This window comes from Medicago truncatula, chromosome 7 (assembly GCF_003473485.1).
Source record: "Medicago truncatula cultivar Jemalong A17 chromosome 7, MtrunA17r5.0-ANR, whole genome shotgun sequence".
Taxonomy (NCBI): domain Eukaryota; kingdom Viridiplantae; phylum Streptophyta; class Magnoliopsida; order Fabales; family Fabaceae; genus Medicago; species Medicago truncatula.
The window spans coordinates 52043468-52066911 of record NC_053048.1 but is presented as its reverse complement, the minus strand read 5'-3'; the positions used below and the strand labels follow the sequence as shown (position 1 = coordinate 52066911).

The 23444-nt window shown below is 31.0% G+C and overlaps 2 protein-coding genes, 1 long non-coding RNA gene and 6 other non-coding genes across 9 annotated transcripts; 7 read left to right on the top strand and 2 right to left on the bottom strand.

Moving 5' to 3' along the window:
- Positions 1–38: 38 nt before the first annotated feature.
- On the top strand, positions 39–4498 carry LOC120576854 (uncharacterized). Its single transcript, XM_039827423.1, has 3 exons — positions 39–122; positions 229–304; positions 4057–4498. The coding sequence occupies exons 1-3, from the start codon at positions 102–104 to the stop codon at positions 4281–4283; spliced, it is 324 nt and encodes a 107-aa protein (XP_039683357.1). The 5' UTR covers positions 39–101; the 3' UTR covers positions 4284–4498.
- Positions 1281–3579, bottom strand: LOC112416426 (uncharacterized). The gene is made up of 4 exons (XR_003006890.2): positions 3156–3579; positions 3007–3048; positions 2724–2778; positions 1281–1571 (listed from the first exon to the last, which is right to left on the bottom strand). It is a non-coding gene; the product is annotated as an uncharacterized lncRNA (long non-coding RNA).
- An 8934-nt stretch (positions 4499–13432) lies between the features above and the next one.
- On the bottom strand, positions 13433–15728 carry LOC11433093 (galactinol synthase 1). Its single transcript, XM_003625957.4, has 3 exons — positions 15234–15728; positions 14158–14613; positions 13433–14061 (listed from the first exon to the last, which is right to left on the bottom strand). Exons 1-3 carry the CDS (start codon positions 15564–15566, stop codon positions 13831–13833), a joined length of 1020 nt encoding a protein of 339 aa, XP_003626005.1. The 5' UTR covers positions 15567–15728; the 3' UTR covers positions 13433–13830.
- Positions 15729–22112: 6384 nt separating this feature from the next.
- LOC112416868 (small nucleolar RNA Z107/R87) lies at positions 22113–22223 on the top strand. Its single transcript, XR_003007380.1, has one exon. It is a non-coding gene; the product is annotated as a small nucleolar RNA Z107/R87 (small nucleolar RNA).
- A 50-nt stretch (positions 22224–22273) lies between these two features.
- Positions 22274–22373, top strand: LOC112416912 (small nucleolar RNA R30/Z108). The gene has a single exon (XR_003007423.1). It is a non-coding gene; the product is annotated as a small nucleolar RNA R30/Z108 (small nucleolar RNA).
- A 67-nt stretch (positions 22374–22440) lies between these two features.
- LOC112416841 (small nucleolar RNA SNORD34) lies at positions 22441–22525 on the top strand. Its single transcript, XR_003007352.1, has one exon. It is a non-coding gene; the product is annotated as a small nucleolar RNA SNORD34 (small nucleolar RNA).
- A 157-nt stretch (positions 22526–22682) lies between these two features.
- Positions 22683–22754, top strand: LOC112416853 (small nucleolar RNA Z267). Its single transcript, XR_003007364.1, has one exon. It is a non-coding gene; the product is annotated as a small nucleolar RNA Z267 (small nucleolar RNA).
- A 180-nt stretch (positions 22755–22934) lies between these two features.
- Positions 22935–23023, top strand: LOC112416860 (small nucleolar RNA R44/J54/Z268 family). The gene has a single exon (XR_003007371.1). It is a non-coding gene; the product is annotated as a small nucleolar RNA R44/J54/Z268 family (small nucleolar RNA).
- A 111-nt stretch (positions 23024–23134) lies between these two features.
- Positions 23135–23220, top strand: LOC11431574 (small nucleolar RNA R44/J54/Z268 family). Its single transcript, XR_003007372.1, has one exon. It is a non-coding gene; the product is annotated as a small nucleolar RNA R44/J54/Z268 family (small nucleolar RNA).
- Positions 23221–23444: the final 224 nt, after the last annotated feature.

Genomic DNA, 23444 nt, shown 5'->3' with positions numbered 1-23444 from the left:
TGAGAAAATTAATTCTAATTACTCCACCGACATTATGACTACATTTTAGTACAAAGTTATAGAGGCTATATCCATACCATTCTCTCGATTTTCAGTTCTTAATGGATTCCTACCGTAACATGGTACACAAACGATTCCCTTTTATTTATTTATGTGGTTTCAACATTTGTTTTTACTGCCTGTGCTATTCCTCGTATTGTACTTATGTATGTATTTATGTTTTTTTAGACATGTATACTGAAAGTGGATACCCAAACTTCTGGTTGGGAGAAGTCCGTAACAAAAGTGATTAAGCGAATCAAAGGTAACAATTTTCACACTCTTCAATCAATATATTTGTCATTTTACCAAAAGTGTGATCCAAATAGTTGATAATTTTTATGCTACTAAAAATAAAAATAGTAGCCATTGTTTTAGTAAAAAAAAATTAGTCGATATTTGAAGCTCTTAACCGCATGATCACGAGTTTGATTGTGAAAAGATGTGTTAGCCCTTAAAAGTATGTTTGTTTAAGATTATTTGAGGGATTAGATCCCTTTTTGCAAGTAAGAAATTGGTTATGATGTTTTAAATTATGTTTGTGTAAGATTTTAAATTATTTAATTTAAAACAAATGAACTTTTGTGTTTAAACACACAAAAATAAACACGTTTGTATAACCACTAGTATTTCCACCCATGCAACGCATGGGCGAAAAAGGATTTATTGTGACTAAACGTACAACCAAAATAAAAACATATAATGCATTTCGTAGACAAATCAAATGTTGTTGTCATCATAAAAATTTGTCTTATTGTAATAAGCAAATGTTGATTCTCAATACATAATGTATAAATGAGTAAAAATATATCCAATATATTGAATACAAATGTTAAAATCAACATAATTTTATACTAATATTATATTTATCAGAAATGTGTTATCATTTGTTATTTGACAGGTTGAATTCAATTCTTAAATATTCGACAAATAACTATTTGGCAAGTTGAATTCAATTCTTAGATATTGTGCCTCAGGTTATCCTTCGTGTTTTTTGAAAGATGAATTGAGAAGCCATCTTATTAAAATAAATATAGTATGCAGACTTTTTTTTACAATAAAAAAAACTTTATACTTAATAAAAACAAAACACTAAGAAAAAAAAAAAAAAATCTTACACAATTAAAATTTGGATTTGGTAAAAAGTCGTTGTCGATAATAGCTTCAACATCTACTTTACAAATAAGTAAGTATCTGTTATACTTCCCACGAATCATAAATCCTTTATATCATACTTTTAGTTACTATAACTTTTAAGAAATTTAATCGGATTGGTTTATGATTTACAAATTTGATAAAAAAAATTAGATACACTGTAGGCACAGTAAACCAAATTGGGTATAAAAAAGACTAAACCTTGAGCAAATAATAATGTTTAAAGTCTTCTATAAGACTATTTCTATGATTCTCCAATTAAGGCACAGTAGGTGGTGTGTGATAAACAGGACACTTCCACTCATGTAACAACTTTGAGGACCCAGGTAGCCACTGCCTTTTATATTCAGCTTTGGGATCAAATTGTGTCCATCAATCTGTCCCAAAAATATACCATAATTGTTAGGATCTTCTTAAACTCTGAAATGGACATAATTTAATGAAAAATATATGATTTAACATCAAGATAGATCTTAATCCACACGCTACATAAGTTAGAGACAAATAAATGGTTTAACACTTAAACACTAAGATATCAAACCAATTTAAAAAGCACAAAAAATGTTGGCCTCTAATAAACTATAGACTATAGCAAGTGCCAACATTATACAACCACTAATTTTGTCAAAAAAGAAAAAAATTATACATCCTACTAATAGTAAATGCCAACATTACAGTCTATCAAATCTTTTCACAACCCTAACATCAAATTAAGTATGCCTGTACATATTTGACCATAAACAAAGTGTATCTAATGTCCCGATTTATAGAAGACTTCACTAAAAAAGATTGGAAAGGACATATTCAGACTAAAAAGAATAACAGTTGCAGTTGCACGTAAGAAAACCGGTTCTTATTCATGTACCCCATCATAACAGTTGCAATTTCGTATCATAGTGAACTCAGATCCACCCTTACATACTGTTTCAGCTTTGTAACCTTCCATTGATCCCCATGGGTTGACTGTCCACAAACCAATAGTTATTTTGTTCTATCCCATCAATCAAATTTTAAGTTTAAAAATGACGATGATCTACTAAAAGTATCTAATTACTTGTACGTATCATGCCAATATATTTCATTGATCATAGCACATAAGCAAGATGATACTTTGAATTGCTATAGTGATACAACAAAATATCTATATTTAAGTTGCTCTAATGACTCTGAAGGTATAATGAAGTATACATATCCATCACAAAATCAAGGTACAAATAAGGTACAAATATATACCAAATTGAAATAAGGTACAAATAACAAAATCAAATTGAAAGACCAATTTAAAGAAAGGAGAATCACTAATAACAAAACCAAAAGAAAGAGATGTGTGCAATATGCTTCTTTAAAAAATTAAGAGCTAACCAAAAAATTGTACATCATTTAAATCCATATACTTGGTTGAAGTATCATTTTAAAATTGGGAAGAAGAGTGAATTTCTAATTTTTCTTTGCTGATTTGATGAGAGTGATAATTGATTTTGTTTGACTCATTATTAACTCTTTGGCTCTAAAATCGGAAACCAAGTTACCTCATGGTCTTTATCTCGAATACAAATCTTGATCTCTCATAAAATGCTTCAAAATCTGCCAAAACAAAGAAAAAGAAGAATCAGACCACAAAAGGCAACATTAAAATATCATTTATTTGAAAATTTATGCATGCTTTTTCTAATATAAAAATTGAAGTAGCCATCATACCAAACAATGTATTGTTGTTTAACATTAAACTAAATAAATAAGATACTAACTCAAATAATAGCATCAATTACAAAGAAAAAGAAAAGTAATTCAGATTTGGTGAATCAAAGCTACCTCTCATCAAGAATGGCCTCAAAGCTAGCTTCAAAGTAGGCTCTAAAATGGCAAAAAAAAAAAAAGTAAGAGCTAGAACAGAAAATGTTTTAGTAATCAAAAGGTTAATTCTTAAATAAAAAAACAAAAATAGAGACATGGAACACAACCTGTTGCAGATTTGCAATTGCAGTTTCTCCATCTCCTGAGAACTACAAATTTGTCACTTTTTACTGCAGACAATAAACAAAAATGATTTTATATCAATATCGAAATTTTTGATTGGATGTCGCCCTTTTCTAACTATAACAACAACAACAAACCAGAGGGAGAGAGTGAGAGAATAAGATAATGGTTCTATAGTTTCAACATGAACATGGATCAGGAGTTCAAAAACTAAATTGCAGCGGTCATGCTCTTTTTCATCACTGTCACTATGGATATTGATTTCTGATTTGCGAATTTAGAAACAATGAAAGAGAAGAGGAGAGAAGATGAAAAAGAAAGACTGGGAGATTGAATTTGAATTTGAATTTGAATTGAGTGAGGTGGGGTAATGAGAATTTTCCAACGTGAAAACAGTGAATGATTCTGAAAATAGGAGAGTTTGAGTGCTGGGCTTAGCATAGTTGGGCCTCATTTCAAATTTAACATTTGTTTTTTTCTTAATAACACACCTGAAAAAATGACATTTCTTAGAGGGAAATTAACACATTCAAATTTTTACGAGCTAAAATCAATTTTTATTGTGTAAATTTAAAATTGTTATGGTTTTGTGGTCCCTATTACTATAAGTGATGATAAAATGAGATTATAAAATATGATGATTTATTGTAGGAGGCTTAGAATTTTGACACATTAGATTGGGGCAAATTTTTAAGATTAAGATTAAGATATTATCTGGAGAAAAAAACTCATTTTATTCCTATTCATTGTTATAAATTTTATCAGTTAATTCATGTACTTGGTCTATACAATTGTGGTAGAAGGGGAAAAAAAAAAAGGATTTTTGTGATAAATCTCTATTAGTGTTTACTTACATGTTAATTATTATTGGAATTGGATTTGTAGATGTAAACAAAATATTGATCGACATAACAAAAGCTGGGAAACACGCTGAACTCCTTGCTGCCGATATCGGTGGTAGCAGCAGTGGAGGTCGACACAATCACAGTCGCGGACACGGGTCTAATCCTTACAGATCCAATAGTGTTTTAACACTACCTGGACTAGAACAAAGGCAACATAAGAAACACCAACGTCCCTATGATACAAATAACAGATGTGTTATTTTGTGATCAATTAATTAGAATAAGTTATAACATTATAGTTTATTTGAATATTTGCTTTCTGCATTTTTTTATTTCGTACTCCGGATCTTTTTTTAGTATGATCTTTTATTTTATTTCCCCGTTTTAGGGAAATTTAGTTAGAGATCCCTTATATTTTCGATTTGGGGATTTTTTTAGTTTGGATGTTGGACTACTAATTTTGTGATAATAATATAACTACGTTATTATAGACTGCCAGTTTTTTATTCTCCACAGTGGCACAATATTTTGTTTTTGAAAGAATAGTGCTACAATTTTTTTTAAAGCTCAGTATTACAATTCTTTATTTAAAAGTTCATTATCTGATTCAAGAACCGACTAATCTGAGGAGACCATCTCACCGTCCACTTGCAGGATCCTGTTAAAATCAGAGCAAAGTTCGGTGTAGATTTATCTACCGAAATTATAGTTGGACAATATTTAATTTCCCTTTCGACTAACATATCAAATGGTATTCATTTCCTTGCCTCCCCATCATAATTCATAGCCTGTAGCCTCATTTGATATCATGATGAAGCAATAAATTTAGAATATTGTGATTCACGATATGATAAAAGGTGCAAGAATTTAAATTATATTCTGTTTTCGTCAAGAAAAAATGGCAGCGAATTGATTTTGAAGGTAAAGATGTGAAAGAAAATAAAAGAAAAGAAAGATAAAGAGATACAAGGATTGTCACACCTCAACCATTTTCACCATTTTTCACACACAACTCTCGCAGTTCTAGGGAACATAGGGGATTTCTTGTGCACTTCACTACATAAAAACGCACCTCAACCATTTTCATCACTTTTCGCACATTTTCCTTCCTCATTTCTATCGTTGATTTGAACGTTGGAGTGTAGTTTATTTTGCAGGTTGTTTTACCCTTGCCAAGACTCTCCTTTGCTGCACCCGAGAATTATTCAGAAATTTGCAGATTCCTTAATATATTTCAAAATTTATTATTTTATTTATATTATATAAATTATCAATGTAGTTACAAGTTTGCATCTCTAACGTCCTCGTGAGCATAGCTCAGTTGATATGGACAGTACATAATATATGCAAGGTCCGGGGTTCAAACTCTGACCACCACCAAAAAAAAGTTTGCACCTCTACCTCAATTCCCGATCTCACACTTCTAACATCTATTGATCATAAAATTTGCATAAAATGTGACATTTCCTTCGATAGCTGCTTTTATCCATGCTTATTTTATTATATTTTTAATAACACCCCCTTTTATCAATCTGAATAGGAAACCGATAATCAAATTAAGGAAAATTGTTTCTAGGATTCGTTTCTCATAACTAGGCTTACAATGTGTACTTTGATTTTCCTATATTTTTTTTTGGGTCCTGCTAACCGGGGCACTGGTTAAGCATACCATAAAAGGGAATTATTATCATAAAAGGAAACTGTTTTTGACATTATTATAAATTAATTACACAATTTCAATGCATTAATTACTATATAATTTCATTTTTCATACCCTTAACCAGAATGGACTTTTATAGCTTTCCCCTATATTTTTTTTTACCAAACCAGAATGGACTTTTATAGCTTTTCCGTAAAAAATAGAATAGCAAAAATGTTAATCATAGGGTGTGTTTGTTTTAAGTTATAATTGTTGATTCCCGGGAATAAAATGATAGGAATGTATATGCCTATGTTTGTTACAAGTTTATTAAATTTTATTTCCGGGTATAAAATGTTCCTGGGAATAGAAAAAATTTCCCAAGGAAAAGGGTGGGAATAAAGTTCCCATGGAGATGGGAATAAATTCATAAATAGTTTACCTATTATAATCCCTATTTTTATGGTTCCTAGGAATATTATAAAGCTAACCAAACATATTTTTCCTAAATTCCTTGGAATAAAATTCCCATCTTTATATTCCAAGGAATATTATTCCTAAGAATAAATTTGGTAAACTTGAAACAAACACATCCATAGTTTTCCAATAGTTTAAGTAAACGGAAGTTTTTTCTGTCATCTTGAACTTACTTCAGTTGGTATGACAATACATAATATATGCAAGGTTTGGGATTCAAACATTGACAATAAAAAAAAACAAAAACTGAAGTCTTTTTAAATACTGAATTTGTAATGTAGGGGTGAACTATGTTGAATCCGAAAAAGTTGAACGTGAGGGTGAAAAGATAAAAGGGTAATAAATTAAATGTTAAAAAGGATATAATTGACATTTTTTTGTGATTTTTAGGGTTGAAGATTAGGGGCACATGCTAAAAAAATTATGGTTGATTTTTTTTTTTTTTTTAAATGCATCGTTGATTATGACATGGGCCAGCTTAGTTTTGTTTAATATAGTTATTTTTCTTTCCAAAAACAAAATCCTTATTTAGAAAATAAAAAATCAATTGTTTCCATTACATTGTTCTATACAACATTAAGACCATTAATGTTAATTAATCCACCGAGATTACCGACTGATAGAGGCCTATAAATAGTGGAGGTTCTCCTTCGAAAAAAATAAACAGTACACATAGATTCTCAACTCATTTCACCCCAAAGTTACAAAGGCGTTAAAAAAAACATATCATTCAGATTCTCCTTTAATTATCAATGAATTCCTCCTATCGTAACATGGTATGTACGCAAACGATGCTCCCTTTTTTTCATTTATTTATGTGGTTTCAACGTGTTTCATTATTTTTTGTGTATACCTCAAAATTATTTGTGCTAGGTTGAGTTCTTATTTATGTGCATATATGTTTTTTTCCATAGATCTGTGTGCTGAAAGTGGATACTCAATCTGCTGGTTGGGAGAAATCTATTACAAAAGTGATTAAGAGTATCAAAGGTAAGAATTTACACACTTTTTAAATAGTAGGTATTTGTGGTCACCATTTTGATCCTATCTAAAAAGAGATGTTGAAAATGTTTAACCGTGTAAGAGTTCATTTGTTTTAAAGATTATTTGGAGATAAAACCACTTTTTTTAAGAAATCATTTTTTATGTTTTAAATTATATCGTGTGAGCATTTTTTTTGAGGAAAAAAAAAATCATTTTTAGTAGAAGATGGAGATATACAACAATGACGTCTGTTTTTTTGGAAAGTTTCTAAAAAAAATTGTCTCTAGATCAATTTACATCGAAATTACATTTATTTTGATCTAAACAAAGCCTAAATTAATCTCTAAATCAATTAATCAATTTATATCGAAATAAGATTATTTTGATCTAAAAAACCCTAAATAGATGTTTTTTTTTTATGAAAGACTAAATAGATGTCGGTTTGTGGGTATGTAATCAAACCCTAATGAAATAAACTGATAAATCTTGAGAAAAATCAATTAAAGCGATTAAATTGAGTTATTAGTTGTATACTTGTAGCCAAAAAAATGTCTAACATTTTATGGTCTGTAATTGGTCTATGCAAATCGATTTATTGATTTGTTAATATTTTACTTACATTTTAATCATATTATTGGAATTGGCTTTGTAGATGTTTCCTTTACTATCGATGCAACACACGGTATTATTCGAATTTCTGGAGCAATAGATCCAAGTAAGCTTTTGACCGAAATAACAAAAGCTGGGAAACATGCTGAACTCATTGCTGCTAATGTTGTTGGCGGCAGCGGTGGACATTCTCACAATGAATATAATGGTAACCACGGTCGTGAATACCGCTATAATGAATATAATGGTGATCAGAGTCGCGGTTACCATTATAATGAATATAACGGTGGACATGGAAATGTGGTACCTAGCTATAACCGTATTCAATATCAATCTGACCGTTACCGATCCAACGATGTTTTCGCACTACCTGCACCATCTGGAAATGTGGTACCTAGCTATAATCATATTCAATATCAATCTGACCCTTACCCATCCAATGGTATTTTAGCACTGCCTCCACCATCTGCATCAGAACAATTGCAACATCAACAACTCCAACACTACAATGATACAAATAACAATTGTGTTATTATGTGACCAATTGATTAGTATAAGTTTTACATTATAGTTTATCTGAACTTTTGGTTCTGCATTTTCCATTCCGTACTTCAGATCTACTTTTTTTGTAGTAGGATGATCTTTTATCTCGTTTTATTTCCCCTTTTAGGAAAATTTTGATTAGAGATCCCTTTTTTTTATCTGGGGATTTTTTTTAGCTTGGATGTTGAACTACTATATTGTTTTCTCATAATAATATTAGTATCTTATTTGATACAATATTTAATTTCCCTTTTTGGTTAGCATATCAATTGGCATTAATTTCCTTTGCCTCTCCATCATAACTTTGTAGCCTTATTTGTGATCATATATAACGAAGCAGTTATGCTAGAATATCGTGATTCACAAACATGGTAAAATATGCAAGAAATTAAATCATATACCGTTTGTGTCGGTAATTGATTTTTCAGTTAGTCGATTCTGAAGGCAATCATTGAAAACTTCCTTTTTTTTTTTGTTCTCAAATTATTTTTACTTACATCAATGTGACGGTGTCTTGTATGCAAAGGAACATGTAATTAAGTATATTTTATTCTTTTTTTTTTTTTTTTTTTTTTTTTTTGGTAGATAAGTATATTTTATTCTTACTATTCGTCTCATTTACAATTTTTTTTTTTTATAAACTCGTTTGGAAATATTATTTCATTGAAACGTGATTGCAAATACTTATATGCAAAATTTCAATCAGAACTGATTTTTTTTTTTTTTTTTTTTAACTTTTTTGACAAAAAAACTGATAAATTTCATTAAAAATTAAAGGATCAATATAAAGGAGAATGTCAAAATAAAGCTGAGAATTTGCGTTGTATAAGGTTACCTTAGCAAGGTTATAAGCAAATATATCTCTTTGAAAACTCGACATAAGAGTTGTTATGATAAAGTGCTACAACATCTATTTTAAATGGAACTACCTCGGTTCTATCATTGACTAACAGAATAAAAGAGTCTACATTACTCTTCAAATCCAGGATAAAAATAATTTGTTTGAACTCCTTGCATCCACTCGGTAGCTAGCAACATTTGATATTTGAAATGTATTTATATTACTAATTTACTACTCCCTCCGTCCCAAATTATATGATGTTTTGAACATTTTACACGTATTAAGAAATGTAATTAATTTTGTGTGGGAAATAGATATTATGAGTTATTTTACAAAATTATCCTTAATAAATGATATGAGAAAGATAAATGAATGACTTGGAAGTAGAGAAGGCAATAAATAGTGAATGATATAATAGGAAAAGTAACATTAATGATTCATTGGTATTCTAAAGCGACATACAATTTGGGACAATTTTTTTTTCAAAATGACATACAATTTGGGACGAAGGGAGTATGACTATAATTTTAATGGTAGTTTTTTAGCATTCTGATAAATTTATACATATTTTACAATTGTTATGAATCAAGAAAATACATAAACATTAGTAATAAATTCATCATAATTAATCCAGAAGTCTTAGCTCAACTGGCAAAATGCCGAAATTGTTAGGTCGGATGCCTTGACCGGGGTTCGAACCCCGGTACCTCCACTTGTGTGTGTGAGTTTATAATGACTTTGCCATTTCGTCTATCTACCAAAAAAAATAAAAAAATTCATAAAAATGCATATTGGAAACGATCTTTCAAGTTTTCCAATTCGGTCTGGTCTACCAATTATTTTCATAAAAATTATTTCCAATTGGAAATGTTTACTTTGATTTTCCTAAATTTTTTACCATACCAAAATGGATTTTTATAGCTTTCCGACAATAAATAGAATAACGGGAATGTTAATTATAGTTTTTCAAGAAGATTAATAAAACAAAAAAATTTCACATACCAGAATTGGAATGTAGGGGTGAACTAATGTTGAATCCGAAAAAATTAAAAGTAGGGGTGAAAAAATAATGGCTTAAAAAATTAAATGGCCAAAAGAGCAAAATTGACATTTTAGTGAATTGTAGGGGTACATTATAAAATTTTCATTGTTGATTATGACTTAGGCCTTTGTTTTTTTTATATATATATATATATAATTCTTGGACCTTTGTACATAGTATGTTTTTCTCAAATAAAAAAATTTCCTTATTTAGAAAATAAAAAATCAATTGTTTCATCACATTATTAAGACCATCAGCTAACCGAGTTATAGAAGTTTGTAAATAGAAAATGTTCTCCACTGTTCTCGCGAGCTTAACTCAGTTGATATTAACAATGCATTAGGGTTCGAACCCGGCCACCACCAAAAAAAAAAGAGGTTCTCTACTTATTTTAATCCAAAATTTCAGAGGCAACTAACACACTTTCAATCTTCAATGGAGTCCTCCGATCGTAACATGGTATATACGCTTATATGGTTTCAAAAAAATTCATCGATTTTTCTTTATGACGCAACAACAAAACAATTATTTTTGCTAGGTATAAGTTCTTGTTTACGTGTATATATGTTTTTTTTTCCGTAGATCTGTGGTCTGAGAGTGAATACTCAATTTGCTGGTTGGAAGAAGTCCATTATAGAAGTGATTAAGAGTATCAAAGGTAACAATTTACACATTCATTAGTGACCAATCTATATAGTATGTAATTGTGTCACCAGTTTGATCCTTGATTGGTATATTTCTTAAAAAACATGTTGGAAAGTTTGACTCCTTAAGAGTGCATTTGTTTATGATTGTTTGGAGATAATAAACCCCCCTTTTTTTTTAGAAACTATTTTTTATGTTTTAAATAATATTTTCAAAACCTTTTTGAAAAATCATTTTGTTAAAAAAGTATGTTGAAAATAAAATGTTATTTTGATTTTTTTGAGAAAAAATAATTTTTAATAGAAGATGGAGAAATACAATAATGACTTCCGTTTTCTTAAAAGTTTGGGTAAAATAATCTCTAAATCAATTTATATTAAAAATACATTAATTTTTATCTTAACAAACCCTAAATAGATGTCGGTTAGTGGGAATGTAAAACATATGTTAAAAATATTATTAGATCTTTTTTAAAAAAAAAAGTTATATTAGATGTACACTTTTTTTCAAGGAATATTAGATGTGTACTTGTGCCGGAAAAAATCAAGCATTGATCTGTGCAAATGTTGAAGAGAAAAAACAATAAAATTTTGTTATTTTTTGTAATTGATATTACATTTTATTTTCTATAATTAGTCTCTACAAATCTAGTGATTAATCTTTACTTACACTTAATCATTATTGGAATTGGATTTGAAGATGTATCATTCGAATTTCTGGGGCAATTGATCCAAATAAGCTCTTGACTGAAATAACAAAAGCTGGAAAACATGCTAGACTCATTGTTGCAGATGATGTTGGCGGCCGTGGTGGTGGACACTCTCACTTTCACCCTAACTCTAAGTCCAACTATGGTGAATACCGCTATAATGAAGGCCGTCGATCTAGCGGTGTTATAGCACTTCCTCCACCATCAGCACCAGAACAATTGGAACATCAGCAACTCCAACACTACAATGATACAAATAACAATTGCGTTAATATGTGACCAATTGTTGGTATAAGTTTTACATTATAGCTTATCTGAATTTTTGCTTTCTGCATTTTCCATTTCGTACTTGAGATCTTTTTGGTTAACATAGCAGCAATTAGTATTCATTTAACTTTGTAGCCTCATTTGTGATCCTTTGATAAACTGGTTATGCTAGAATATCGTGATTCAAAATCATGGTAAAAGATGCAAGAAAATGAAAACTTCCTTTTGTTGTTCTCTGTCTGGAAATGTTTTTATTTTTATTGAAATTAATGTGATTGCAAAGACTTGGTAGTCTATGCAAAAAAATTATCAGAACTGATCCTATTTATTTTACTATTTCTTGACAAGAAAAAATTAAAAATTAAAGGATCAATACAAAGGAGAATGTCAAAATAAAACCTGAGAGTTGAGGTTATATATGGCCACCTTAGCATGGTTACAAGCAATTACATAACTACATTAGTCTCTCTCTTAGAAAATCCACCATGAGAGTTGTTAGAGAACGATCATAAAGTACAAGGACATCTACTTAAAATGGAACCTACCTCTATTCTATTATTGACTCATAGGTTAAAAGAGTTCACAGCACTCTTTGAATCAAGAGTAAAAATAACTTGTTTGAACTCTAATTCCTACATTCACTCGATGCCTATTAATAAGCATGAAGCCTTACCCTTCTCAACATTCAAAATAGATTGCAACCACAAATTATGTGCTACCATAAACATCTTAGACTCATCCGTTAAGCAAATCCTAATTCCACCCGTATTGTAGTGCTCAAAAAAAGATAAGTCGATTATGCACTTTAAAAGGTATTCTTCAATTCAATGTTGATGGTAGTTTTTTGGGAAGGCCGTGAGTGCATAATGTCGGCGGTATTATTTCTACTATGATGAAAAATTAGATAACCGATTTATTTTATTATGAAGTTAGAGATGATGCATTGTTAGTTGAGTTTTGTGTTATTTAAACGAGTCTTGATTTTTGTTACAACAAAGATTATAACAACATCATTTGTGAAAGTGGTTATTTGAAAACCACCGAACTACTTATTGTTGATCTTAATCATACTTGACACACTTATACTACTTACATCCTTCATATTAAACATGCAAAATGATAACATTACATTAGTATTTTTTTTTTATAAACAAAATATGAGTACAAATTTTATAACTAAACCGAGATCACATTTTATTTTAGGTACTTTGAGACGATCTGTATTTGATATAAAGTCTCTCATAAGTTTCAAAATTATTTTTGACTCATCTTCGAGCTGAGCTTACAAAAAGCATTTCATCCTCAACCAGAAAGCATGTTGATTGATCAGCTTATCAACACCAAACAACCTAAAACTATTATAATTCGAGTATGATGAGATAATTGAAAATTTCTTCTACCACTCGAAAAAGAACAATTTCAAACACAATGTTAAACGGATTTGAATGGTCTGCCTCAAGGTGCCAGAGTAGATGAATACATACACTGCCGCAATAGAAGGTCATTATTTAATTTGCCAGTAATTAAAACGACAATGTTTTCTTTTTCGATAATATAAAAGACATTTCTTTGCTAAGCAACAATCCACCCTTCTAAATTGACCGATCAATATAGACATAGAAAACTTCCCACAATTTCACATGAAATAGACAAGAGACCCTTTACACAATAAAATTCCATCGCATTTGCATTTCATGATTCACATTTCCCTTTACAACGAAGCAATTGCCCTTGATATATATTACAAAAACCAACAACAGAATCAAAAATAAAAAACAAGAACATAATGTACATATTTGAAAATTACAAGCCAGAACCAAACCCATATAAACAAAACTGAAGTCAAACAAAATTCCCAAATTTAAAAAATAAAATAAAAACACACAAAAGCTGAAATATAGCACCAACCATTTCCCCTTGTCTTGAAAAAAATTCTTGAACGGTTGCACCTAAACTTTTTACTCACTTCCATAATAATTTCCATCGTTATTCCTTACTTCATTTTTTATGTTTTTGCTTCCATTGCACGAATGAATGGTCACCAAAAAACAGCTCAGTTTAAGCTGCTGAAGGTGCTGTGACATATTGAACACGACCTACCTCAGACAATGCTTGTACGAATGGCTCAATTTCAAAACCATTCGTTTGTACTTCACCACTTCCACTCAAATTCTTGTTGTAATCAAGAGATGAATCATTGTAAATATCCCACCATTTCTTGACTAGCATTCTTATATCCTCCCTTTGCATGTTTTCTTCCTTCCCTGTGTATCTCCAAGGCTTTGATCCCTGAACAAAATCGAAAAATCAAGTCACTGTAAAAATTTATGCACTTCAAATTTATTCACACAATCAATAAATCAAAATATGCATTGCATTACTTACCGCTGCACAATAGTGAACAACCTTGACTTTATGAAGCTCAACATTTTCAGGGTGACGCCATAACATAGCAAGAACAAGATTGTAAACAAATGGGATTGGCTTATAAATATCCTTGAAATACATATTCAAGAAATCTTGTTCAGCAAAAGGAGTAGGAGGAGTAACTTTAAGTGTCTTCAAAAGATCGTGGTAAGTATCAATGCTTGGCTCAAACAGGAACATGCCAGCATTGAAGTAAAGTGAAGGAGGTTGACCCATTTCCTTTGGCCAATGAACTTTTTCTGGACATTGTTGACAATAACCGATTTTGTATTGTGGTGTGTGACTCCAAGTTCTCTCGCAAAAACAATCCATAACAGCGTAGAAATGACCATCTGGTAGATCAAAGAGATGGTCTATGTTTTCATAAACTTGAATGTCTCCGTCCAAGTATATCATCTTGCTGTATTCCACAAACTGTAACATAATAAATATAGCTCAAATAAGTACACTTTCCTTCCTAGTTTTATGGTGCACAGATTTATTTTATGAATCATTAGTCTCTTGGTTAATTTTAACTCATTATAAATGATACACTAACTTGATTCCATTTTCTCTTAAGAAGCCAAAAAAATCAAACAATTGGTGGGTTTAAGAATCAAACCAGATACACACCGTAAGGTCCCAAGTCAGCAATGCATCAAACCAACGCAAGTCAGTTTTGAGAAGAAAAATTATTATATCTTTTTTTTTTTAATTAGAAAAATTGTAGTATCAACCCATGCCATGGTCAACAACATCACCATAGATCTAAGTCCAAAATAATTTACCTACTTAGAACACAAGTTATTAGTCCCTTCGAAATTCCTCACTTAGTCAAAGTTATTATTTTTATTAGGTAAAATTAAGTTTTGGTATTTTTATCTAGAACTAGAAATACAAGTGACACGTCATATGTATGGATCTCAAGTGTCCACGTGTAAGAAACTAACCGACTCACAAATTCCACGTGTAAAGAAACAATAACAGAAATAAATGATTGATGACGTGTAGAAATAACAGACTACGAAAATAGCATAGTGTCTTGTAGAGTGTACCTCCCATATACGGAGTTTGGAATAATTGATGACGTAATACGCCATAGCAAACTGAGTCTGATTTTCGGGTGGGTTAACCGGTTCAATCTCACGGACAATACATCCCTGAGCTTCCAACATCTCACGGTGTTCCTCCGGTACATCTGGAAGCACCGCCACAACCAGCGGATACGCCGTCATCACCTTCCGCAAACCTTTCGCCAAACCTATTACACCTTTCACGTAATCACCGTTACCGGCAAGAAACGTTACATACGCACGTTTTGGTATCGTCACTGGCTTCGTGAATCCGGTAACTGATTTTGCAGCGGTTGGAACAAGCTCTGGTGCCATATTTTTAAGTTGCTTTTGTGAAAGAAATTAAAATTCTGAGAGAAGTATTTGCGAGAATGCTTAAGAGAGATTGCTGAAAATAAATTGGTGAGATGAAATGTGGAGGGTGAAGGTGTTATTTATAATGAAAGAGGTGAAGGTGGTAGGAGGTGACATTGTAAGTTTTGATGAAAATTGTGGCTATGCTTGATCATGCATGGTGGAGATCTTGGTTTATGTGACTGCCACGTGTCGTCAGGAGATGATCTAACGGTGAGGGATGATTTGTGGGAAGATTCTCGAAAGAGTGCCCCGTGGGATTGAATAACTTACATCTTGTGGAAAACACTAGAATCGGCTGGTACTCACTATGTTTACTCAAGATTCTTGTGGAAATGGGAATCATCATTTTCGGAACTCACAATACAACAAACAAAAACAAAATGTTGTTTATTAATTGAAAATGTTTTAAAAAGAGTCGCGTTATTTGAACTATCATTTAAACGACAACTTTTATGAAAATTAGAGAAAGAAAGTAAAAATATAGTGAATGTAAGAAAGAAAAATTGTTAAAAAATAGTTGTACAAATATCTTTTTTTTGTAAATGAACGTCGTTTGTAATTTTTACACTCATATAAAAAAAAATATTAAGTAAAGTAATCAAATATAATATTTGTATTACATTAAAAAGTTGTGTAGTTAATTTTTCAAAATCTAAAAAGTGTCATTTTTAACTTTATTTTGAGAACAAGTGTCTTTTTTTAACTTAAAATTTTATTATTTGACTTATTTAAACAATATTCAAGAGATATCGCTTAACATGACCAATTAAATAATGCAATTTTAAAAAAAAGGAATATACAAATAAAAGTGATAAGTTTGAAAGTAGTGTGATACCATTGGAAAAAATAGTGTATGTTTGCTTCCACGATTACAATTGATTATGGAGGAAGAATTAGTTATGATATGTTTCATTATTTTCGAGTAAAATTAATTATACTTAAAGTTTGAAATTGAAGTTTTTAATTTTAGAATTGATTTTTATATATAAATTTATATTATTGTTCAATTTACTTTTGTATGATTGTATTCATACATATTTAATTTACCTTCAATTTATTTCTAGTTAAAATTAATTCTATTTTAAGTGTCATGTTATTTGGCAAATTGGGGATGGGAGAAGTACTAACTTTTGGATCGATAAGTGGGTCTCGAATAATACTTCTCTCTTCTCTTCTTCTATTCAATCTTATGTGAATACCACTATTTCAGTTAGGGATGCTATTAATACTTCTGGTGTCTGGGACCTAATTTTTTTGATGGATAACTTGCATGTGGACATTGTTAACCATATTTTAGCCCTCCCAACCCCTTCTAATTTTGATGGCCCATATACTATAGGATGGGGAGGAATTGACACTCTCGAGTTTACTGTCCAAAGTGCTTACAATTTGCAGCAAGAGACCTCTTTTGTTGTGGGAGGTGATTGGAAGACCTTATGGAACTGGAAGGGTCCCCGTCGTATCCAAACCTTTATTTGGTTGGTCGCTCATGGAAGGATCCTTACCGATTATCGTCGTAGCAAGTGGGGGGGTTGGTATCTCCCCTACTTGTCCTTGTTGTGCGAGAGAGGATGAAATAGTCATTCATATCCTTCGTGATTGTGTGCACGCCACTCAGGTATGGCTCAGACTTGTCCCGTATAATTACATAACTAATTTCTTCTCTTTTGATTGCAGGGAGTGGATTTTTAACAACCTTAATAAAAAAGGGATTGGAGATAATCCTGCTACTTGGCAGACTACTTTCATGATAACATGTTGGTATTTGTGGAATTGGCGAAACAATTCTATTTTTGAAATAGGATTTCAAAGACCAAGCAATCCAACACTGGTAATTCAAAAGTTTACTAGAGAGATAGAAGACAATACGAAGTTGGTGCATAAAAATTCGCATCAAAAGGAAATTATATACATCGGTTGGATGCGACCTCCGATTGGTTGGGTTAAGCTTAATTGTGATGGTGCTTGGAAGGGATATGGTACTCTTGCAGGGTGTGGAGGGCTTCTTCGAGACTCTGATGGCAGATGGATCAAAGGCTACTTCAAGAAGATTGAAATGTGTGATGCTTTTCATGCTGAAATGTGGGGCATGTACCTAGGTTTGGACATGGCATGGAGAGAAAATACCACTTATCTTATAGTGGAGAGTGACTCAAATATCTTGGTCGACATGATTACTGAAAATTGCAATTTTAGTGGAACGACTCCTACTTTAGTCACGCGTATTCGACAACTTTTGAGTTTGAGTTGGACTGTCAAAATTACCCATATTTGGCTTGAAGACAACATAAGTGCAGATTGGCTTGCTAATTTCAGCATTTCGATGGATTTTCTAGATTTTCATATTCTGGAGACTCCCCCTAATGAATTTCAGAGTCTTTTGTTTGATGATATTTCCGGAGCTTACATGCCCAGGAACATCCGTTTAATTTTTTAGTTTTCTTTTTCTTTGGTTTTTGCCCTCTACAAAAAAAAAATAGAATCAATTCTATAATATCATATACTCGAATGCAATACTGTCACCTTTAGACTAAACATAGATTTAATATTGTATTAAAAATAACGAATAATACACCCTCCGTATCATATATACTAGACTCCTGACCTAAGCTATCGCACAGGTCTTTTAGAGTTGAGACTTTAATTTTTAACAACAAAAGAAATTTTAGATTGTAAACCGTACAGAACCTAAAAATGACAATCAATCTGAAACGAAGGAAGTGCTTCAAATGCTTGAGAATTTACTTATACCAAAATCGAATTTACTTTTTCAATCAAAATGAAATTACAAACAGAAACATATTTAGCTTACATTTGAACCATGTATATATCAATTTATTTGTGCTAAGTCACCCAACTATACTGCCATCCTTAGGGAAATCTTCCCAACGTTTAACAAATTGTTTCTGAGGTATTTGCTTAAGAGTATCTTGGCTCCATCTTTTATGATAAAACAATAGCTTTGAAGTACCGACTTTTCATATCTATTTGTAAGTTTTATATCGATCTTTGTCCGCTCTAGTGTCTCTGTTTAAGGTTGCACTTCAATTAATTTATGCAAAAGTGTATGCCTAACTAAAACACTAAGAAAAAGTGTATTTCAAGACAGACACTCTTGAAATCCAAATGTATGGAAATTAGCCACGAGTTCTTGAGCATTGTTGAAGGATTTGATTTTGTTCTTATATCACACCTTCTTATCTTATCATGTGATAAGCTAACATAAGCCTTAAATCAACCTTTCATTTGCTAGGCAGTGTACAAAAATAAAAACAATTACATTTTTTTTTTGAATCAGCTAAAATTTATTCACGTCGAGTTGTACAAAAAACTATAACCCTCGCGGATAAAAACAATAAATGCGGGATATACAAAAGGTGCCGCATATATACGGAACATTTACACACCATAGTGCCCAAGAAAAAGGCCTATCACAATTGACCCAAATAAAATTCTGGTGCTAAAATATGCATCCAAGGAAAAAGAAAGCAATGTTACCAACAGCCATATAAATGTCATACTAACGGAACATTTCTAAGCCTAGTTGAGCATACACAAGCCTCAAAATCACCCACACTGAATCACGCCTAACAGCCACCTGCACACAGTGAGGATCATCCATGAAAATAGCAACAGCAAACAAAAATTGAATGAACATTTTAAGGCATACAATTAAAATAATAAAAATTGAACCATATCAACAGCTGAAGCTCTACTCTATAAATCAGTTTTAAATTGTCATTGAAATGTTTCAATTACAAAGGTTAGTATTAGCACACATGTCCATGTGTTTGAAACTTAGATAAGTTGCATACATTTATAAACTCTTAAAAGACACAATTTTACTATCTACACTCTTAAAGAAGAAAGACACATGATTAGAGGCACACTTTAAAATAGTTAGTAAAACATGATAATTGAGGTAAAGAGAAATTAACTCATAAAACAAATTTAAATCAATTCAGGTTTAATATGCACTTACATGATTGGAACAATTTCTGGTTGCACAAAAAATACCAGATGAAAATGCTTTTATGTTAATGAACAACAACAGTTATAAATCTTAAGATACTTAATTAATTAAAACGTAAGATACAGGATTAGAGAGGTGTAAATCTTACCATCAGTAAAATAAACTCTACCATTCTTCTTCTCCACTTTCACCTCAAACTTAGAAAATTGAGCCCCCTCCTAAACGCCCTTCTGCAAACTTTACATGACTTACCGACTCTCATGTCATGAAGAAATCATTAAGTTGTTTCATACCATTTCTGCTTATTGCAGTATCTGTTTCATGAGTAGAAGTATCCTTTTGCAATTCATCTGAGAAGGCATGCGAGTGGCAAGTAGTATCTGGTGTATACATGCGGCTCATTCTCCATGGAAGGATTGTTGGCATGTAACTGGCAGGTAGTATCTGGTGTATGCGTTTCACTCCAGTTGCATGGATCATCTCTCTCAGTCAATGCTTGGTATGCCCGGTAAAACTAATCAACAAGTTTCACAAGCTCCAGATGCTTCTTGTAATACATTGCTGCCATTCTGGTAAAGGAATCCACATCTTCTTTGAGAAGCTTTAACATTTGCTTCATTTCTTTTAAAGGATGGTTCATTTTTTTTTAAGGATCATTTGCTTCATCTTGACATCCATATTTGTTCATTATGAGATATATACCGTTATGATAGGGAAAAATGTGATACAAAAAGCATATATGGTTTATTATCATGTTCAGAGTACATACAACGTAACGCATAACCTATATAATATACAATACTTCTAGGAAAATAAAATGATTTTAATGAGAAGACATTCAACTCAAAAAATGTTTAGAAAGACATATAAAACTAGTTTTGTTAAAGGGAAATATTTGATAGTCACTCATTTAAGAGAAAAATAGAGTGAATAATAGTAGTGAGTGTAGTGCTATATGGTGCGAAAGTTTTTTCGCGTGAAACACACGACCGTGTAATTGAAGTCCCAAATCCAACACTTGTGTGCTATTTCTTTCAAGGAAGTTGGTCTTCTAATAGTCTCGTCAACGCAAGAAAAAAGTAATTCCCAATTACAATTCTTTGTGAATTAAACAAAGAATAACATAGATAAATTTATAAAGGAAAATGTTAACGAATGTCTCCGGAGAATTTTTAAATGGTAACTATTTTTGAAAATTTGTGTTATCAAAGTATTGAAAATTGTAATATTTGATTTTTTATGAAATAATTTCTTCTTTTGAAACCCTTAAAAAATGTCTCAGAGCACTCGTTAACAAGACCTATTTATAAATATATTTCTATGTCGAATTATATTCCAAGATATTGCAATGAACTGCAAGGGAATAAGAGGTGGTAAAGACGGTGGCTTACAAGAATTCATCAAAACTATGATTGATTTGTCAGATTAAAGTAGTCAAAGGCTTGTTTCTTTTGTCAGCATAAAAAAAAAAACTGATAAAATTGAAACCATGTGATTTTACTCATTCGTGCGTTTCCCACGAAATTGCTGTCGCACCAAATAGCATTTTTCAATAGTAGTACATGTTAAGTGAGTGTTGGAAAATTGAAAGGGTACAAATATCATTACTCTTTGTTAAGCTAGAACCACTTAACACAATCACAAAATAGATGTATAAACATGCTAATAGTCCATACTAAGTGTCTAAAAAGGTCATGTTCATTTAAAATAAAGTCTTTAACAAATAATAGATTGGACTCAATTAAATTTTCAGCATAAAATTTTAGTCCTTATTAAATTTAAATTTGTTTAATTATCCTTAAAAAAATTAATTTTTGAATGTCTCTTTGCAATTTTATTTTTTTGTTTACATTTTGCAATCTTATTTAGAACCTTGTAAAAAGTTCTTCCACAAAAAATTAGAATATTTAAAAAATAAAATGAATTAAATATGAATTTTTAAAACATTTAAAAATTTAAGATAAAAATAATGAAAATTTTGGCCTATAAATAATATTTTGAGCTTATTTTTTACGGATGAACTTTTTATTATGTTCTAAATATGTGTAAAAAGATTATTCGAGAATTTAAAAGTTTATGAATGGTTAAACAAATTTGACTTTAACGAAGACTAAATCTCTATGGTGAAATATACTATAAGGACATATATTTTACAAGGATTAAAACAAAAATTAATTTATTTATTGAGATAAAAAAAACTTATTTAATCGGTTAAAATACAAAAAATAAAAAATAACACACTATTCTCAATCAAGTGTTGGGCTGAGAGTGGTTTTAGGTGATTTGGGCTTTTGACCATATCTTTATCGGGCTTTCACAGTTGCCTTTCAAAACGACAGCGTGTTATCAAAAACCCTAATTAACTCTTCCTATAAATTCAGATCAGATGCGGCTGTGGAGAAACAAAACCCAATGGAGTCCCTCCTCTCCCATTTTCAATTTTTTCTATTGCAGCTGATTTTGTTTTCCTTTGTTATTTGTTATTTGTTTTTCTGGATTTCGATATTTGTTGTGCATACTGCATAGTATGAGATCACGATGATGACTCCATAAAATTCAAGCTCAACAGACCGCAGTGCAGTGCTTTCTTCTCTTTCGAGAGATTGCTTTGCGTGTCGATAACCCCGCTGAACTGAGTGATCTATCTCATTTATATATATATATATATTTTCAATTTTGTTGGGGATTAAAAATTGTTGACCGTGAGGATACAAAGCTCCCTCTTCTGATTTTAAGGTGAGGTCAATTGCAGGCAGAATCGAACCTAAATTAATCTAGCCACCACTGAGTCAACTCTTTTTTCCCTCTTAATTTTACTATGCTTTTCTTGATGTTTGATAGTTTTATCTTGTTAAAATGTGAGGTCTGTGATGTGTTTTTATTTGCCTACATTGTCTGATAATCTTTTTTAGATTTTGATGTGTTTAAATAACCTGAGACCTCTCATTTTTTGTGTCCAAATTGATTTTTCATATGTCCAAATATCACATGGTTTTTTTATGGATTACTTCTATTCGATTTTAACTATGCTTTACCTTATTTCAACTGTTTCATATTTAATGATGTTTTATTTTATTCAAAGTCAATTTCGTTTGTTTATCTCTGTGCCCATGATGGTGTTAAATATACTTTGAGATTAATTTCTATGAAACAATTTTACTCTGAGGCACCATTTTATTTTCATTTCAATTTACAATTACTTTTTCAATCTGATGCGTTGATACAAATCTTTTGGAAGAACATAATTATTTTTTTAAAAAGAGATTTTAATTTTGTTTCATTAGATTAGAATTATTTTTGTTAATTGTTGTTAGTTTTGGAACGATATTGTTGTTTTTACCATGGTTTTATATGTTGCAAATGATGACAAACTAGACAGGGACATCAGATCTCCTAATTAGAGAAAATGCTGATTTGTCTGTGGGAATCTCTCTGATGCACAATTTATTAAAAACATATTTTGGGTCTAATCTTTTATGGTGATTATTTTGTTTGAAATGTAAAGCTCTATGCACTTGTTAAATAGTAACATATATGTTGGTCCTAACCCTTATGCGCAGATGATGACAAGATAGACAGGGACTCAGCACTCCGAAGGGAGAATGTTGATTTGTCTAATGGGAAAATCTCTGATGCGTTTCTATCAATTAATAGGATTAAGATTTTCTCCATTGAAAAAAGAAGAGATGAAATAATATTTTGAGTGTTGATAATGTTTAGATGTTCCATTGATTTTCCCGTTGTCAACAAACACAATCAGTATTGTACTTTGTATGTTGGTACTGATCTTATTGTTGATAATGTTTAAATTAATTGTCATACCTATCCGCGTCTTTTTTGAGATTTCCATAGACTGAGACAAT

What these genes read in the sequence shown, in the direction of transcription:
- LOC120576854 (XM_039827423.1), top strand. Translation starts at nt 102, where the DNA reads ATGGATTCCTACCGTAACATG. An exon ending in TGGATTCCTACCGTAACATG is followed by an intron (nt 123 to 228) that starts GTACACAAACGA and finishes ATGTTTTTTTAG; the next exon opens with ACATGTATACTGAAAGTGGA. An exon ending in AGTGATTAAGCGAATCAAAG is followed by an intron (nt 305 to 4,056) that starts GTAACAATTTTC and finishes TTGGATTTGTAG; the next exon opens with ATGTAAACAAAATATTGATC.
- LOC11433093 (XM_003625957.4), bottom strand. Translation starts at nt 15,566, where the DNA reads ATGGCACCAGAGCTTGTTCCAACCGCTGCAAAATCAGTTACCGGATTC. An exon ending in CCAAACTCCGTATATGGGAG is followed by an intron (nt 14,614 to 15,233) that starts GTACACTCTACA and finishes ATTATGTTACAG; the next exon opens with TTTGTGGAATACAGCAAGAT. An exon ending in TTGTTCACTATTGTGCAGCG is followed by an intron (nt 14,062 to 14,157) that starts GTAAGTAATGCA and finishes GATTTTGTTCAG; the next exon opens with GGATCAAAGCCTTGGAGATA.